This window comes from Patiria miniata, unplaced genomic scaffold (assembly GCF_015706575.1).
Source record: "Patiria miniata isolate m_02_andy unplaced genomic scaffold, ASM1570657v1 HiC_scaffold_27, whole genome shotgun sequence".
Taxonomy (NCBI): domain Eukaryota; kingdom Metazoa; phylum Echinodermata; class Asteroidea; order Valvatida; family Asterinidae; genus Patiria; species Patiria miniata.
In genome coordinates this window covers 7,326,384-7,346,878 of record NW_024037066.1, presented here as the reverse complement: position 1 = coordinate 7,346,878, position 20,495 = coordinate 7,326,384, and the positions used below count along the sequence as shown (strand labels likewise).

At 40.4% G+C, this 20,495-nt stretch overlaps 1 protein-coding gene across 1 annotated transcript in view; it reads right to left on the bottom strand.

Moving 5' to 3' along the window:
* LOC119734443 (protein SCAI-like) overlaps window positions 1–20,495 on the bottom strand; it is a 52,960-nt gene that overhangs the window by 24,237 nt on the left and 8,228 nt on the right. The window contains exons 3-4 of the mRNA XM_038207947.1: window positions 19,154–19,240; window positions 4,659–4,757 (exon numbers count right to left, since the gene is read on the bottom strand). Of these exons, the coding sequence (XP_038063875.1) occupies window positions 4,659–4,757; window positions 19,154–19,240 (186 nt within the window). The remainder of the gene's footprint in view (window positions 1–4,658; window positions 4,758–19,153; window positions 19,241–20,495) is intronic.

Below are 20,495 nucleotides of genomic sequence, written 5' to 3'. Positions count from 1 at the left end.
CGAGCATAACGCAGGGCTCAATTATGCATGACTGAACACAAACAAATTGCAGGGTACAGCCTACGAACTTGTCACAATGCATCCTCCAAAATCAACTGACACTTTTTTTGCCATTCAGCCTCAATCCTCCTCACTCCTCCAAAATCTCCAAAACTGCCAGGAGGATTTTTGAGGATTGACAAGGGTTAGGGTAAGATCGAGGCATTTCCAGGGGCTATCCAATGTACATGTACACTCAAACATCGTACAATGTACAGAATGTCAGTGCAATATGCATGAGATAATCAAACATGTTGGTAAGCTGATAATGTCAACTTCATCCAAGGTCGAGGATTATGTGTGATGTTAATTGCATTACCTGGGGATGCTTGTAATTGACTCTTGTTGAAAACACCAGCATAGAGTCATGACAGTCTGAGTCCATGCCACCCAGGTGACTTCCTACTACCTGCAGACACAATACCTGTGATGTACTGCTTAGCTCCCCCCCCCCCCTCCCTCCATCCATCCCCTCCCACATCCCACCCCTACCCTATCAACTTCCCTGGAAATGCAATCGATGAGCACTCTGCCGTGAAATTAACAAACTAGATGAGGCTGTGATATGAGGACACGTATATCTGCCGATCAACATGACTAGCACAGACCATGGAGCTAGGCCAAGACCGTATGCGAATGTCTCTCGAATCCATGCATGGAACCTAATGAATGTAGTTGCCCTTGCAAGATATTTTAGGAAAACAAATCTAGGCCACCAAGGTAGCGTTACAAATTTTAGAGAGGACACACTTCTCGCATCCACATACATTTTCTCTATAAGTGGGAGGGGGAATAAAATGCATGAAAGTCGCATTACAAATTTTAGAGAGAGCATGTTATGTACACTGTACATTAGAAAGTGGATTGCTTGCTATCCACACCTCAAAATGGACTGATAATATATATTTTTTTATCAAATAAGCAAGTTTAAACTAACTGTTATTTTGTATTATGACGTGTTCAATTGCGTTGCATGCATGAACGCTTCATGTACAATGTACATGTACCTTCACAATTCTGGCCTGAATGATTGTCCTTCCAGTTTTTCGTCTTGAAAACTCAATTCCGTTAATCATCAAGGCTCATCAGTAACCATATGTTCAAATGTACACACATGTATACAAGTACAAATACAGCACACGTTCCCAAGTCAAACACCGACTGGCCAAAATGCCGCCAGCCCCCCCAAATATATATGAACACCTGGAGTGCAGGTAATGGATCCTGAAACTTTCACTCCGAGAGATCTGTCAACAGCTCAGACTCTCCGAGAGGAAATTCCCACTCGCAGGGCTGTCTAAAATTGGCGGGAAAATCTCTGATTATGAGCATGATGGACCCATCATGATGCCAAGCCTACGGGGGAAAGTCTTTCCCTCTTTGGAGCTTGGAGGATGTTTTGAGGTTAGCGGAAGAGACACTTTCTCTTGTCGTTGATGAAACGTGACCCGAATTTCAAGTGTTTAAGTAAAGTCTGTGAAGTCGTGCTGGGTTGAAATCAACACTCCTTACTCTAGATACATGTATGTATGCAAGCAAAAGGTATTGCACACATGTGCAGTGTTTTCTGTTCCAAAAAGGTTCCACTCCGCAGAACTCGTCTGAACCTTTCCCGACAAATTTATGTGAATGTACTTTTGCATTAGCACCATAGCGCTGTGGTCAAAGGGTTGTCGGTTTTCGATTCATGTGCCGTGGTACGTGCCTGCGAACCCTGGTGGGGAACAAAGTGCTTGTGTTCTTGGGCAAGACACTTAACTACAATTGCCTCTCTCCACCCAGGAGTATAAATGGGTACCTGTAAAGGTAGAGACCAAATTGCGCTGATCTCGAGCTGCTGCAAAAAAATGGTCTCAAAGCCTGATGAACAGGGGTAATAATAGTGAAGCGCTTTGAAACCTTAGGTACAGTATAACGCGCTATGTATAAAAAGCACCACATTATCATTATTATATAAAACTGTGGAATTGTATGCGTGTGTTCAAGCATGTTTGTTTATCAAAGTACCGGTAATGTACGTAATTAAAGTGAACAAAGTTTCTGTCATTGTATTAAACTAGATGTTCACACAATTCCAAATAATAAATGCAAAAGGTGAAGCTTTGCCATTACCAGCAATAAATTTTGCAAAAGGAATCGTGAAGAGAATTTAAAAAAAACGTAGGGGGATGGGGAGACAAAAACTATCTAAGGAGATTTACTCTTGCATTGATGATGCAGTAAGAACTACCGGTAATGCACGGAAAACTATCACTATCAGGCTTTTTTGTGTATGCATCACTGGATAAACTCTCAAATCTCAACTTCAGTTACAGCCACACTGTTTAATAAATCACTGTGGTATGTCTACAACATCAACATCCTCGGAGGAGAGGGAACATGTAAATTTATATTTTATTTATTTTCTGTTTGACACATGGATGAATTATTGAGAGCATAACAGTCGAGTGCAATTACTTAAACATGTAATGTGAGCAAACTATGTTCATAAAATGTGTCTCCTGTATCAAATTAAAGGGAATATACAACATCTGTAAACATCAAAATACAAAACTATTATGAAATACCTCACTGGACTGTTAGTGAATGACAGTCTAAAGCATCCTGTAAAATCATGGCACCTGGTGTGCTGTCATTTAAAAAAAAAAAGGTATATTTGTGTCAATTTCCAACGCTGGTCGGCCGAACAGTGTTGGACAAAAACTGGTTTTTTTTTCATATACTGCCCAAATTTACCATATTAAGTTAGTTCGCATTTTGTTTGCAATCGATTACACACACACCTACACACCTTTTTAGTTTTGCAAATTCTTCCACCGGTAAATGGCAAAGGTTCAACTCTTTGCATTTATCATTTGGAATTTCTCTTGACCTACTTCCCAGATGTCTCTTTCGACTTCAAATTTCTCTATCTCCAGGAAACAACTCATATTTCCTTCACGTTTTTTATAAATCACAAACCCCAAGCCACAATATCAGCATCGATTGCCGAGCTTGCATATAAAGCCTCCATTGATGTGAGTCTCACCTGCTCCGAGCAAAAAACTGTACCCTCACGGTTATTTTTAAATTTTTTTTTCATATTTCCAAGTTTTCCCTGAGCAAGAAAAAAAAATTAATCTTTGAAATTCCCTCAGCTTCTTTTGAAGCATTTTGTCAGACAGGTGTTTCGGGGATACCTTTGCGAACCACTTGAGGAAAACTATATTGCTTTGAAAGCAGCTGGAAGATACGAAACGAGAGACAAAAAAAACTGACTTGAACTAGAAAGCCGAGATTTCCCTGTCAAACTCGGCATTTAACTGTCGAGTGGGATATTTGCGTTTCCCGATTTAGCCACCACGATTCCTCTCTTTGTACTGTCATCCTAGAGGGAAATATCAACCAAGAAAGGGGAGGCGAGGGCTTTGAAGAAGCTCCGAAGTGAACCCGTAGCTAACCTTTGATAAAAAAAAATGACCCAGAAAGACACTGAGGGGGAGAGGGAGTAGGGGGAATGGCCCTCTTTTGATGCAGATGACGGCAGAGTAATAACCGCTGATAGATCTAGGTTTCTAGAACAGAAGGGCCGAGATTGGCGTTTTCTTGATGCAAACGCCGACCGGCTGGTGTCGGGTTTCTCCCTAAAGTACACACTTTTGTCGAAGCAAACTGGCTGATGTCAATCTCGGGGGTTTATTCACGCTGTTCATCGATCCGCTGCTATGAGCTTTGCTCATCGTCGTGCTGATCTGAGGGTCTTATATCTTATGCACTTACCGTTTAGGGGAGAGGGGTTTATGTAATAAGAAAAAATGACTGGTCAATGAAAAATGCCAATGGAAGGAGTTTGTGGCAACGTGAAGTGGGCTCTTGTCTGTACACCTGCAGGAAGCTTTTACTTTAATAGTATCCAGCAGTTATTTTCCAGTTCCAGTAATATGCCATGTGACTTATTCTCAACCAATCGGATTTTGCAATTGAATAATCTGGAGTAACAATCAGAAACGGTGCACAATGTATTCGTAGTAAAGTAGGGTTCTGTGACAATTTTATTGAAAACAAATTATACACTGTACAGCAAGACTTGCTTGCGTGAATTAGTTCTATTTCTAGAACACACAGAGCAATTTGGTTGCAAATTGTCCTCACTTAGGGCCCATGTCAATTCATATCCAAGACGAATTCTGGACAAGTTGCGGGTAGAATCATTCACTTTGTCCGGAAGAAGCTCTGCACTTGTCCCGGACATGTTCCGGGGAAAATTGTCATTAACTGCTTGACTCGCCAATAGTGATAACTTCATTGTGGGAAGATTGCAGGGAAGTAGCTCAGAATCCTGCAACTTATACCCGATACAATGTCCGCAACTTGTCCGGAACCCGTCCTGGATATTAATTGAGACAGTCCCAAACACTTGCAGCAAACAAACCCAGCAAGCCAATTGGTGGCCGTGTGGTCTACACTAGTAGGTCAATGGTTCTCATTCAATCTGAGCAAGCTCAGTGTAAACAAAATTCTCACAAGCTCATGCTTGAAGTTGGTAAAATGCAAACCCCTGAATCAAAATTTTCCTTGCTCGGCTCTTTGTAAAACGCATGGTACACTAAACTGCTGATGCGCAGATATACCATACTTACCCTTTCTCTCGGTTGACTTTTGAGTAATATGCCCTGGAACGAATGGCTGAGTAGAAGGAGAATGCCTCGTTCAAATAGTTGGTTTCACTTGTCCTTAAGCTGTAAACAAAATGAAAAAATAATTGAAGTTATCAGTTGGAAAAATTCAACAGCTTCATTGGCACACACCTGAATCAGTTCTGGAATTCTAACTCTGGAAATACTGGAAACCTTGAAAGAACAATTTCAAGTTCGGATTTTTTTGTAATTCACCAAATTCACTTTTGGTGAATGAAACAAAACGAGCCAAAATAAAGGGGGAAAAAACAGCCCACCCCCTTTTTCGAAATGAATAACCAAAAATATACAGCAGAAACTTGCGACTGATACCGTAATGTCCTTAACAGATATTACTAGGGCGTGATACATTTATGGACGGAGAACGCATTCATGTGTATATATCTGCTTTTATTAAGACAAGTCAAGACAAGACTTTCCAAATTGAAAAAAAATATGTGATATAACTAATCCCACTCTCAATTTTCATTTTCTTGACTCCCCTAATATTCAACCATGCACAGTGTGTGTGCACCACACAATGTCAATGACACACGAGCGTGCTCAGAGTAATTTCCTCTAAAGGTTGGAAGGCACGGACTGGTCCTGCTTAGATCATTATCAGTGCTTGGGCTTTCAGAAATGAAGCAACATATATAAAGATTGATGAAAAAAAAAACAGCAAAGAGAAATATTAGCATGTGTTTTTCTCTTAAAGGCATGGAACATGCTTGTTCATTAACTTCATAGAGGCAGTGTGGCATTCAACATAATACTTGGTTGGGGGGTAGCGCGGCACCGTACTTGTACAATACTGATACAGGTCTTTAACCCTAACCCCTTGAGCATTTTTACTAGAAAATATCCTGAATCCGCCAAAATCCACCAATTTTGTCATGCAAAAAAAATGTTGGTGTCCTAAGTCCATTAGAATCGACCAGTGAGTCCATCAGAATCCACCAGTGTAGTACACACACCTCGTACACACCAAATATATAGCCAAGGATTTAAACAGTTGAGATCCTGAATCCATCAAAGTCCCTCAACATGCTTAATTTCAGGGATCTTGTCAGAAAATCCACCCTCAATGCTATGACTCTATAGAATAACAGCACAGAGTTGACAGAAGACCCCTTCTAAATGTAACGTGAGTTACCATGGAATTGCCCATACACATGACATGTAAACAAATATAATGTACATATGCATTAGGCCTATAGCTACCACGTACATTGACCATTTCAGTACATGTATTATGATACATGTAAGTACGATTTTCGGAAAAATTCAACCACGATTTTTGTTTTACTGAACTGCAGGAGACATTACCAATAGGTATAATGTACATGTATACATGTACATGTACTCAGAGGCTAAACGTTCGACGTATCAATGCCAATTTTTGTTTTCAGGGGAGGGGGTTGGGATTCTTGAAAGGTTAAGTACATGTGCAACGTGTATCTTTCTTCCATCAGCTGACAAAATCGATGATGATTAAAGCATCATCGGTTCCACACAAGCGCTTAACTCACATTATTTTAAAAGCACATGCATGGCATTGTTAGACCATTAATGTAGAACCTGTTCACATGTGTTATAGCTAAAAAAACAATTCATAAATGTACATGGCCGCAGCCAGCATAAATTAAAAATTACCATCAAAATAAAAAATGCCTATATGGATGTTGTATTACATGTACAGTGTATGAACATATGCATAAAACTGCTGCAAACTGCATGCTGACTGGATTGACCTGAAATCAAATTTACAAATTAAACCAAAATGGATGGCCTAACATTTCGATAGTAGTCTTTTGCCTTTGACAAAGATTCTGCTAGAATCAAAATGTTAGGCCGTCTAATTTTTTTTGATTTATTTTTATTTAGTAATGAATATTTCTTTCATTACAGAAATCCCTATCCACAATATCAATATGTATGTAGTTGCATGTACGTTGGCACTTCTGAATGTGAATTAACCAGTATTTGGTCAGGATTACCAAAACGAAAGTACAACACGCAACGATGCGACCGATATTTACCACACGAATGTCCCTTCAACGCAAATTAAAGTCACTTGTGCATCCATGCCGCTGTGTGTGCTGCGGCTCGAAAAACCAATACGGACAGCTTAAATGGGTATGCACAGAGGATGCCATCACAAGCATTTTGCATAATTGGTGTTCAATTTGATTCAGATGACTCTAATGAGTGCTATCGTTTAATACTAATGACATTAGCCGGTTCATATGGTGCGTTAAATGCAAGCTGGCAATGCAAGTCAATAAATGATTAAATCCGTGCGTCTAACAGAAAGAGAGCAAACCCATGCTTGGATGGAATATATTGGCAAATACATGTATGTCCATACATGTACATAAGCACATGTACACTAGTTATTTAGAATTTAATTACAAAGTCAATGTACAATGTACGTACACTATGTTTGTATGTGTATAGAAAATGTTTCATGTGCAGACTAAAATTTCTGTGGCTATACAATGTACATGTACATGTATGTAGTGATAATCTGCAATAATCAATCATGTACATATGTGCATGTTGATTAATTAACGCACAAAAACAAATGCAGACCATGAAATAATTAACAATTTACAATGTACCGGTATGTCATTTATAAATAATTGTTTGATCACAGTCACAGACAGTCAAAATTTTCTTCCACTTCCTCTGTTATACATTTGTATGACAGACTAGTAAACAACAGTCAGATCATATTCGTGTAAATACTGTGACTAGTCAAAATCTATCAACAGACAAAAGAGGTGACTGGTAAGTACAGCTGGCATAGCAATCACCTCCAGTCAAAGGATGGTTATATCAAATTAAAGGGAATGTACATCCTTGGCTTTTGCTGTAATTTTCAGAAATGACTATTTGAGGGGTTAGTATAATAGATCAAATACTGTTACACTGACAAGTTTGAAATTGTGTGTTCGAAAATGCTGGAAAAACCAAGAAAAACAAATATGTTCAAGTAGTCTGGTTCCCTGACTCCACTAAAGATGAAATGAATCCATTTATTGATGCCCGAAAATTGTAAGGTAAGGAAACCAGTCTAGCTGGCCTGCACCCGTTCATGAACATGTAACCAATAGCAAACAAAATTTGGACTGAAAAAAAAAGGTAAATTTGGAGCAGTAGTTGAAAAATAGTTAGGTTTTTCCAACGGTGGTCGGCCAACCACCGTAGGAAATTTATACAAAATACCACTTTTCTTGAAAATGGCTTCACACCAGGTGCCATAATTTTACAGGATGCTTTAGACTTTCATTTACCAACATTCTATTAAGGTATTTCGTAAAAATTTGGTAGTTTTGTTTTCCAATGTTTGCAAATGTTGTATATTCCCTTTAACAAGGGAATTCTTAACCATTAAAAACAGTCACTTGATTGATTTTGACTGCTGTAATGGTGCACCCGAAGTTTCCAGTGAGAGGAGGGTTTTAATAGCTGATTCTGACAGTTGACTATCAATCAATTACTGATTCTGACGACAACTGACCAAGATATGATAGACTGATAAAGATCAAAGACTTTCAATCAATTCAATGATTGATCAAACAAACAAAACAAACAAACCATCTTTATCAGAACTAAACCATTACTTTAAACTACAGTTCAATTCCCGCAAACATTTTCCGAGTGCCCAGCCTCCATTATAAGCCAGCTGATGTCACGATATCCACGTACACGGTAACTGTACGTGCTTGACTCCCTCAAATGACACAATTTGCCTGGTAAAACCCTCGGTAACCTCAGACCAGCAGGCGACAGGCTTTATGCATTTATGCAACAGATGACACTTTCTCCCCAGTGACTTGACAACTGTAAGTGTAACGACAGGTCTCCCGTCACACTCCGCCAATTTCTTTTTTTCAATTCATTTTCTTATTTTTCAGCCTGCACTATTTTGTCACTACCGAGCTTCAAGACACATGCTGATGAGTACAACTTTTAGCGGCATTTGTCCCCTTGTCAATTTTCAAGACTCGATCGGTGAGCTGATGTGTGTAATGATTGGAAACGGTTGGTTCCTTAACCCTAGAGTTTATTCCTGTTGCTGAGATACATGTAGCCTGGGTAACAATTGTAAGCCTGTCATGCCTCTGTGGATGAGTTTGTCTTACAGTCACTATGTGGACTTGTGAACAAAAGATGTCCACATAATGCAGGTTGTGTTGACGTTATGTGGACTAAGCCGTGTCCACATAACGTTTTGCCCTCTCTGGAAAACAGGTTTAGAGGCATTTTTGGGTTAGGTTTATCCGTGGCAAAATGAAGAGAAACATGAAAGGGAATCATTGAAAAAATTGGGGTTGAAAGAGTTTTCACAGTTAAAGTAAAGTTATTTTTTGTACCGAGTTTTCTTAACCACCCAAAAACAAAGGAATGTCCACATATACAAATGTATAGCTATGTAAAACAAACATGTCTGTAAATTTCAAAAGTATAATGTACATATGTCTATGTGTGCCTATTTGTGTGTATGATACTGAAAGTTATTAAAGAGTTTATGAAGGACAGCATACTTAAAATTGATATCAAATGCATCTGTGGCTCTCCATGGTGTAGAATACAAGGGAGCGAATCCAGAGAGTTACTCCTGGGAGCAGAGCTCTCTCAAGTGAAAAAAATGGCCTTAACTTGAAAGAAAAAAAAAGGTTATGGGGGGGGGGGGGGGGGGGAGGGCCTCCGCACCCCTGGATCCACCCCCTGGATCCCCCTGGATCCCCCTGGATCCGCCCAGGGCTGTGTACATACGGGGCAATATTCACTGTGTCAATAAATATCAGATTTTTGTGTCATCAAGCACATCTGAATCCTCATCGTTTGTTTTGTTTGATCAAATCCACACATACTGTCACCCACACTTGTTCCTTAGGGACCACACACCTGTTGAGCGATAGTTATTGTGAGGACCGAAGATACTACCGGTACATTGTATGTGGACACCAGAAAGTCCCCACATAACTCGGTCTTAATTTCCCTAACAATAGAAAACTTCCTCATAACGCGGTGCCGGCCAGAACAAACACCCTGCTGCATGGCACGCAGCGATTACCTGAACCACACTTTTTCATCCTGCCAATGCTTTCTCTTGAAAGACCAAGACAAGACGATTTCAATCTAATTTGCTTAATTAAACCAAAGGCTTATAGTTGTCTCAATGCCCTGGTTGCAGCAATTTGATTGTAGGACACCGTCCTTAATTTCAAACACAATAAGTACATGTACCAGGGGTAAATAACACCTGTCGTTATAAATCAGTTCAATAAGTGCTGTAAAACCCTGACCGTTTATAATTGTCTCCGTCCAAGCGAAAAACCATCAATCTTCATTCTACCCAGAATGCACTCACTACAACCTTGACTGGTTCCCCGCCTGCAGCTTATTAACTGTCAGTTTGACGAGCCTACTTTCGAGTTTCAACCTGGCAAAGTGTAATGAACACGAGTAAAAAACCCACAGCAGGCTGTCGTATGTGCTTACGTGCTTGTATCAGCTGATGGATGGCAAATACAGGTAGAGTCAAATAAAGACAGTGGTTTAGGCGAGCAGTCATACGCTGTTTAATTTGCAATGCTGGGAGCCAGCTCCGTGCATTTGCATGTGTGCTTCCGCGGTTGAGATGTGTGCAGTCCACTTCATTGAGGTGCCGTCAATTTTCCATGTGGAAAGTCAAGTATTAAAGGAATCCAGGCAAATGGGGATCAAAGTGGCATTTGCACTCATGAAATTCTAATGTTTGACTGTGGTTTTATCAGCTCTCTATCAAGCTGATTTAAAACTAATACTTGTCTGGAGTGAAGCCTGAAGGCTGATGTACCCCGTAGATCAACTTACATACTTAACTCCATGCACGCAGGTACCGGTATGTTAACAACATCTGATGTTACAAGTGTAGACAGAATAAAATATTCAGGTTTTAATTTTATATTTTTCCATTGGGCCTTATACATGTACCGGGTATGCACTAGTCGGCCATTTCTGTTGAGTTCCCTGAATGCATTTCATAAATTGTTACCTGTTGAATGGGATGGCGCCAAGCTATTTATGCAGTCTCATTTTACTGTCATTTTTTTTAATCTGGCTTATGAGGGAATGTTTAATTACAAATTTTAAATTATTAATTGAAGCAGACGTAATTGAAGCAGAATTAATTAATAATGTACTTGCTTTCATTTCTCTTTGCAAGTTCCAAAAATGAAGATTTTACCTCACTTTCAATTCAATATGGCCGACCCCTGAATAAGGCCCATTGGAAAGCCTATAATTAGGATTATGGGAAACACCTACATGTACACAAATAAATTAAACACGACTGCTTAGACGAAAACGACTTAATTGTACAATGTACCCTAGTGGTGTGCATTTATAGTATTGACAGATTGGAGTACCGGTGTCACATGAAAATCGGACTCGTATGAAAATCTGACTCTTTTTCCCTTTTATTGGTTAAACCCTCTCACGTGACCGCTCCCTCTCCTACCTATGCATGGGCATGCGCAAAACCACCAATGAGTCCGTATTTCATAAAACCTAAATTCATGCTACACCGGTACCCGTAAAAGATAACCACACTCCAAAATTCAAGTCCCAGAAGTTGTCTGAAGGGCTTTACAGCTTTACGGTGTAATCTTCAACTGTTGCAGGCACCATCTGTCACGCATTTAAGATGCAGTATACTGTACATGCACGTAAACCTGAAATCTGTTTTGGTTTTCCACGTAGCCTGGTTTCCACTTTGTTTTGAAATTAATTTTGAAACTCCCCACAAATGGCATTCAATGCCAAAGTAATTTGCAAAGTTGGTTAAGGGAACCTGTACTTATAACATGGAATCAGAACATCAGCTGTCGGGTACTCGGGTACCCGGTTCCAATCCACACCCCTAGTGTAGGCCTTTCTTTTGTTTGTAAACATTGGCGCCATTTTGTATGGGCTGCCGTAAGCACATAAATTGAAGCCGTGGTTGGCAACATATTTTTTCAAAAAAGTCCTCATAACGCCATCAACACATAGTAAAAAGGCATGTGTAGGAATTATTTTGTAGCTTTGTTGAAAATGTTGTATTTTCAAGTATCAAATAATATTTTGGTGATCTGTAATAACTCTTCTTCATTTTTGCAGTGTTGGACCTTCCATAGTTTTGCAGGCCGTGGTTGGCAAAAATGCAGTTTGCCAACCAAGCGCAGAAAGGGGTGTACATACACCAAAATACAATAACTTTTGAACTGTCACAGTTTGTCCAATTCTATTAAAATACAAATACCGTTATAAAATCTGACTATTATGCATAATTATTTTTATTCACAAATATGGTAAATATTCAGAAAATGTCTGCTGACTGTACATGTAACTTCACCCTTTGCAAGAACTTGTACACATACATACATGTGCGTTGTACATGTACATGTATACACTATAGGCGTTTCCCTCAGATAATTTATGCGTAGCTGATCCTTGCAGTTAGAAATTCCAATGCCCAAATTATCCCCTTGCGACTTCTGCAAGAATCTCACAATTCACAAGTTATACTACGTGCCCATCGCGCACTCATCACCCATTTGACACCCTTATTAAAAAAAAAGGTCATTAAACCATCTACCAGGCATTACATGTACGTGCGCAAATCCCGCAGTGAGCACGGACCCAGTAAATCTGTCAGGAAACCCATAAATACGGTCCACCGGGCCTGAAACTGATGGGACAAATCGGGGTTTAATTGCATTCCTGGTGAGTTCCCAAAGTGCCTTAATGAAATCTCACCTGACTGAGGTTTTCTTCAGCTTGCATTTAATTGTGGGAACCTACAGTGATTAACAGGCAATCTCAACTTTCCCAACCTGTACATACTTTACATGTACACACGCCTTAAGGGTAACGTACATTATTAGTGTAAGGTGTTAAGTTAACCAGCCGTAAGACTGCAAATCATCCAGTTGAATTACCGGTACTTTCAAATATATGAAATTTTCAGATTCTGTACACGTATGTAACCCTCCTATTGTTTGATCAGTCACAGACAGTCACAAATTCAATCCTGTTCGCCTATCGTGCCTTTTACTCAGGCATTGTGACAGTCAAATTCAATTAAAGCCAGAGTCCATCATTTGCAGCTATCCAAAAAGTAACTGGCGTAATTATTGTTGAAAAACATACTTGGTTGAAAGATAGTAAGGGGACTAAACTCCCTGTGAAATTATTCTTTGTGGCAAGCTGTCATTTTGAAGAAATCAACGAAAGAAGGCCTTTCATGAAGCACCGTAGGAAATTCAAATTAGTAGTTTGTTTTGTTATTCAGCGAAATGCGCGCAAGCATTGGCACGACGCAAACCCGCACGCAGCCGCTATACATGTACGTGTAATTCGTCGCATCAGTGCGCGACATCGCATAGCTGCAATCGGCTCAGAGAGAACGTGTCTCGGACGCCGGATTCAGGCCCAATTCAAAACAAGATTCAGCAACTTTTGATTTGAAATCGAGATCCTAGAATGTTGTTTTTCTCAAAAAATGCAAATTGCTGGGCTGGCCGGGTTGAAATTGCCAGCCAGAGAGGGAGGGTTACATCTGTGGGTTTTTTTTCCATACCAGATAAAATTGGAATTGTTTACGGTTCAATATTTGTTCATAGTTTTGCTGGCTGTAACTTCTAAAAACTCACAATGATTTACTACACTTTGTACACAAAACATCCACAGGTACAGATACACTGAAACTTGAAGTCATGTGCCCGACGCTTGACTTCCTACAGGTGCCAGGGTATACATGTACATGTATGTGGGTTCAAACCCTGATGGGGAACATGGTACTTGTGTTCTTGGGCAAGACACTTTACTACAATTGCCTCTCTCCACCAAGTAGTGGAGATTGTTCTGACCTCGAGCTGAGCTGTAGAAATAATGGTCTCATGGCCTGATGAACAGGGGTAATAATTTGAGCTTTGTATCCTTGGGCAAAGGTGCTTGATAAATGTATTTTTACACATACCGGTATGTAAATATTATCATTATTGCTCTGGAAGGAAAGGCAGAGCCTGGAGCTCCGGCAGAAAGTATTGTTTTCACTTCCCCTTAAAAATGATGCTGCACTGATTTTGTTTTCTCTTCCCCTTGAAACTGAAGCTGCACTGATCTTGTTTATCTTTTATGCAAAAAAAGTACATGTTCATCATGTACATGTACAGGAGCATCTAATAGCCTGTGGGCTTGGAAAACAAGCTCCCTTAAAACAACCTTGCGTAAACCACCTCATCACTGTCAGTCAAACTCAGGGCTGGCGTCCAGCAAACTGACTCCATTATTAGGCAGAGTGCACAAATACCCACCGAGCCAATTTACGATCCAGGGAACGTAATCATGCATCGTTCCACACACAAAATGACCAACCATCCGGACCAACCATCCGCGTAATAAGTTGAGAGTTTTTCCGTCTTGCCACCCCTGTCTTTTCCAGACTCAAGACAGAACTGTTTTCTTAAAGCTGGCACGGTATCGATTATTGTCAGTGTGAAGGCCGCTTGGCCAGCACGCGATACACGTGTTATCGCACCTGTGTGAAAAACTCAAATCACAAAACAGAAAGTCCAGCATACCGGTACTGTCACGGCTATGTGTGTGTTTATCATCATCATTAGAAAAATTCAAAATTAACCATCATTTTCTAGCAATTAAAATCCTGGCTTTGGGTTGAAATTCTTCACTTGTATTTATAAACTTGATATATGCCCATGCGAATTACAATGTAAAATATGTGTTATAGTTTTTCTTTAACAGGAACAAAGAACACTAAATTGTGTTCACAGAGAAACTAAATGTTTACACGGTCCTTAATGTTTCAATTTCCTCTTCATTCGTACACACATACACGTACCGTACATGTGTACTTACATTAACATGCGTGTACATGTACGGTACACTGTACCGTATATGTACTTGTATGGTGTACTTAAAGCGTACTTGTACTCATTCTCCAGGCGTGATGACCAAATAAGTGACTGAGAAATGTAGGGCCCACAAATTTCATTACGCCATTGTTACCAGGTTACACAAGTGTAATTGTGAACTCTCCTTATTGCACTTCAGATATTGCGAGGAAATCACAAGGGAACGATCAGGTGGCATGAAAGATACATTGTACAAGTAAGGGAATAGAGTGGGTAATAACGGTACGTGTGCAAACACCCACTCGAGTGTTTAGTGTTATTGAAAAAAAAAGCATTATAAAATAATGTAATATTTGGACATTCAAACACTTTGTGGAAGTATTTATTCCCTTTTTCTTCCACTGTTTGGCTGTGGGCACTAGGAGGGGGCGGAGTTTAATCCCCCACCCTGCAAACTCCTATACTACGCTCTGTGCATAAGGTTTGCAGCCATAATGGCGTTCATTAAGTCCTTGCATCCTTTACCATCTCGTATATCACCATCCACCTTGTGATTTGCCTTGCATTCCGCCCAAACCACAGCTCGCTCCTTGAATCTAAAATGTACCACACTGCCGTGCCGTGTATTTCTGCAGGGGTCGCGCAAAACCAGAAACTCGATCCAAAGTGGGGTCCCAACCGCAGGGAACCATTTGTAATCATTCTGTCAGATCGGTGTCTCCTTGTACGAGACAAGAGAAGACAACGCTAGGTGTATCACAGATCTCTCTTTTTGTGGAATCACTCCGGGGAAATTACTTATTATCTTGCCCCTGGCTCTGTCTGTTAAATGGCCAGGGTATTGTGTGTTGGAAATGCGTCAGGTTGAGACGGCAGAGATTTATAGTCGAGCCATACACACATCGTTCATACTGACAATCTCTTGGGCAGTGTTACCAGACTCCCCCAAAATGTTCCGGTTTGAGGCAATTTTTTACTCTATCTACACTGTACCGGTACATCCCTATACTACACGAACAGTACAATGTATGTCATGTACAAATGTACATCATTTACATGTATGCACATACATGTATAATAAAACTGTATGTATTTTTACCTTGGCCCAATTTCATGGCGCTGCTAACCACAGAATTCTGCGCTCACAATCACATTCTGTGATAACAGCGATAGCAGAAAGATTTAGTGCTAACCCTATAAGCACAGTGTCCTCAGTTTTGCGCAGATGCCAAAATTCCTCACTAACCTGTGAAATACGCTTACCCTCAGTACGGACTTTTCTGCTACAGTAAGCAGGGATTTTTCGCTAACCGTAAGCAGACAGAGACATGAAATTAGGCCCTTAAGTCAAAACTCTGCTGTGCACAGGTAGCCTATATTTCATAAACACACACGTCATTCTTGAGACAGATCGAAGTGAATCCTATTACAAGAAGCACTTGTCCTGACTACAATCATGTAACCATGGTAACGATAACTTAAGAGTCATTGTAATGTACATGTATAAATGTGTAGCCACAATTCATGAACCATTCCTAAACATTCACGTTAATGCTTGGTACTCATACTTCATCATTAATTTTTTTTTTTTATAGACCCACTTTCACACAAAATTTAAAGCATCCCTGATTTTGATGAAAAAAACACACATACATTGTAATACTAATCACTCCCAAAATGTCCAGGCTCCACTGCAGTCTTTGTGATTTTCTTCTCCCACCAAACCAAATGAATGAACAGTGTTCCATCACAATGATCATAATTGGCGGATACACGTATTGTTGGCAATGTACATTCAACCTTCAGCCTTCCTTTCCCCGCACCGCTATTAATATCACCAGGGCGAATATGAATCAGCAAAGCAGATTCAGTAAATCTCTGGCGGAAGAGCGCGCTTCATCTCTCCTGTCTGCAATGCCATTGACACCCATCCGTGCCTGCTGTCAGGGTACATTAGCACTGGGGCTTTGATTACATGCGAATGGCCCTCGTGTGCACGGTCGTTACGTATAATGGATGAATTCGACGAAGTGCTCACTTTAACATTGTACATTAATATATGTGTACATACCGGTAACTGCAGGTATTGAATGGTTCCCATGGTTTTATTCATTCATGTAACTACCAGTAAATGTATCTTGTTTGTTAAAAGCTGTCTTCATGATGTACAATGTACACGTATGCATGAATGCACTAGACCACTGGCAGAGCGTGATGAATGAATTCAAGTGCGCTGCTGAATTTCAAGGAATTTGCATTAGGAACCACTGTGCATATTAACTGCCAGTCATTCTCGCTAAAGTGATGATATGTGAAGAATCTACATGTACATTATACCCATTTTGTAACACAGATGTGTGCACAGTACATTTACATTTACTTGCAAAGCCTAAAATCTTACTTCGGCTAAAGACAACTTCATATGTTTGCTCTAGGTGACCATTTTTCTGGACACAGGTTATGATTTTTAGTAAAAATCTTGTCCCCTTCCAAAATATCACAAATATTTGAACCAGACGCAACCATACACGTTATTTTTTAAATACAATGTATACAGTATACATGTACATGTACGCCTTGCACAGCAACAAAAACGTTCACTGGAAACGACCATTTGCAGGGCTAGGTACATGTAGCTCATTTAACAGTAACAGAACTCAATCCATCAAACCCCAATGTTTTGTTGGAATCTGTCAGTGTCAGGATGGGTACAGTACCCCTAAACTGACAGTCTTTTACATTGGGTTGGCACACCTCCAGAATCAAAGTCAGAAATACCGGTATGTGTGTGTGCAGTTTCCCATATGGTGTTGGAATTTGCTAGGATACATGGTTCCTAGTAAATCATGCTAAGGAGTTGTGGTTAATAGAGTGCTTTGTGCTACATGTAATACATACTTGTACAAGTATGTAGGTTCAATATTACAGTACAATGTATGCCATATGTGGCAGATTCAAACCCGCTTAAATTTTGAACCACAAAGGGAAACTGACTTTTGAAAAGTTGAACAAAGAAAATGACTGGAGTGGGGTCTGAACCTGCGACCTCCGGATTACCGTTCCGGTGCTCTACCAACTAAGCTATCTAGCCCTATGTTGGCGGTTCCCCAATTGTCAATATCTTTGTTCAAGGGGCAGTAGTCAGACGCCATAAACCCGTACGCAGCTACAGGGATCACGCCCAAAGTCACAATACAGACCTGGGAAATAGCAAATGGGGATCACTCAGCGAGGATACACCAGTGCATAGGGCTGGATAGCTCAGTTGGTAGAGCACCGGAACGGTAATCCGGAAGTCGCAGGTTCAAACCCCGTTGCAGTCAATTTAATTGTTCAAATTTTCATAAATTTTATTTGGTCAACCAAAACTTGAGACTCTTTTTAGAGTTATTCCCAACAATTTAATTTTTTCCCAGACTTTTTTTTCAACCCCTAGCCACTCGGTTCCTTCCCTGCTTCAAGAGTACCGGTACCTGCAGACAAATCAGGTTTGATGTTTTTTTTCCTTCCTACAAGTACATGTAGCCACCAGCCACCGTGATACAGACTCAAGTTGACCGCGCTCATTTACTTAAACCCGACTGAGTACACACGCCCAAGCTGCTAATCTAATTCATTACGATTCTGCAAATTCTGGTCGCCCGTCCATTAACCAGTTAGGAACAAATCAAATCACGACGCCTCGGCAAGGGTTTGGGTTTATACTGTCTTCTCAGCACTTCACACACGGGAAGAAGCTGTTATTTCTATGTTACCGATAGCCGGCGGACAACCGCTTACATCAACAGTTTTTTTTCCCCCACCTTTCATGGTAGACTGTGGTTAAGCAAGGAGTTTGGTTGTGAGGAAGATGTTATTGTTACTTGGTGCTGGCGGTTACAGCCAGGACTGTTTCAGAATGGGAGTAACAAAGTGTGACAGCCATTTTTCCTTTGGAGATCGGGCGGCTGATAAGCAAAATTACGGGAAAATGCTGAAGCGAAAAGGTGTCTATTTATTTTGTCGATTGCTAACAAGACTCAACAAATACATGCCGAATTCAAAATAGTTTGAAGAGGCAAGATGTGTTTTTTTTGGGGGGGGGGGGGGGTAGAGGTAGTCTTGAGTATCACTCGTCCTCCAACCGAGCCCTCTCTGTAACCATAACGTCTGATATATTATATGTGAGCAATGCAAATTTTACGTGACCCCGCGCGCCAGCTAATCGCATTCGACTTTAGAAATCGGATGTTGTTTCTAGGTGGACTAAGCTGTTGATTTGTCAATTTGGTTGCCATGTTTTTGTAATACAATGGGTTACCGTGACCCAATAGAAGGCGCCCGTTGAATAATCAGAGTCTTTCGTCAAGACGCAGTCTTGTTTTGCGTAATTAATCGGCGAATCTGCTCGCTATCATAGACCTTTGCTGTGCAAGGGGATATTCCACACACCAGGGTAGAGGGGGGACCTCTTATCTTATACACATGTGTTAACATAACTTCTTTTTGCGTTCAGCACTTATATTGCTTTGTAATGACCTTTTGTTGGGTCCTGTACATTGTACTTACTAATAGTGGTAATACAACTGGCCGATTTTGGATGCAATCTCGCCAATCTGCCATCGCTTCAGACCGTAATGTGTGTCCAGTGCTTGCCTGCATGGAAGATAAACAAAAACAAGAATAAAAGATCAATTGATATACATATCCACTCCGTTCACAAGTACCCCCTCACTGGCAAAGAGAGTACAGTTGGGGGTGACCGACTGACGCCATCTTGCCTGACTGCAATTCATTTGCCGCGAAGCGCGGCCACTGCGTGTACATAGTACAAATGCCCTGGTGTACATGCGTCAGACACAAGAACGGTGCGCGTCAACCAGCGAAATGTCCCGCCCATGGGACGTCGTTGTTAGGTAAAAGGGCGCCCTCTTTCGTCGGCGCACGGAGCCCATACGTGTACGGTTGCGTCATTCCATGTTACCGTATTTACAGTATGTGAGCATTTTATTCTCTAAAACAACTTGCATGTAGGTTATGTGAAAGGTAAACAGGTTTTGTTTTTTTCAGGGATATTAAATAGAATGCTTTTAATACCAAAGTTCAGCCACCTTATGCAAGCTTCCGTTTTGAACTAATTTGATTAAATTACTTGTTGATGTAGGCTACATGTAGTTGTAGGGATGCTATATCATCAGATATAATGCATTTTGGCAACAGGCTGGCTTTCAGGTACATGTACGTACATACAACAAATGTATCAACACTTCACTGAAAGTGTTTCTGACATGCCTTCCTAAGTCAGATTAAGTGTTTCTGACATGCCTTCCTAAGTCAGATTCTGTAGTTTTATCAAAACTGTGGAGATGGATAACCACTGGCCCATCAATAAACAGGTGAAATTTGCTTCATTATCATGATTATTGGCTGGTTTGCAGGTGTCACATAATTATTGGGCTGGAAAACTGCCAGTCATGCTGTTATTTATTAGTTCAAATCACCTCACCTGTAATTGACTCGTCACAAGAACCAAACAAGTATTTCCAGTTGTACAGAAATTTAGACTGAGAGTTTCTTTCACTGCGAGTATTGAGCTGACTTGATTTTAAATTCTGTGCATACAAAAAAGCAACGATCGATCAGGTCCACTTATTTGGAGAAATTAAGGTGGAAATTTATACTACATGTGGCCAAGATGCTTGGGGCCATGTTACAAATGAACCGAATACAGAAACAGAGATTAGGCAGACAGAGTGCAATTGGGGGCATGGGGGAATAATTGCTCCGCCAGTTTCTTCTTTCTTTTTTTTCTTTTTTTAATGAAAAGGTTCACTGAGAAAAGATTCAAGCTTTAATGTAAAATTTGTCCTCGGGTTTCCAATGCAGGGAAGACTGAAGTCTGCAGGTCATC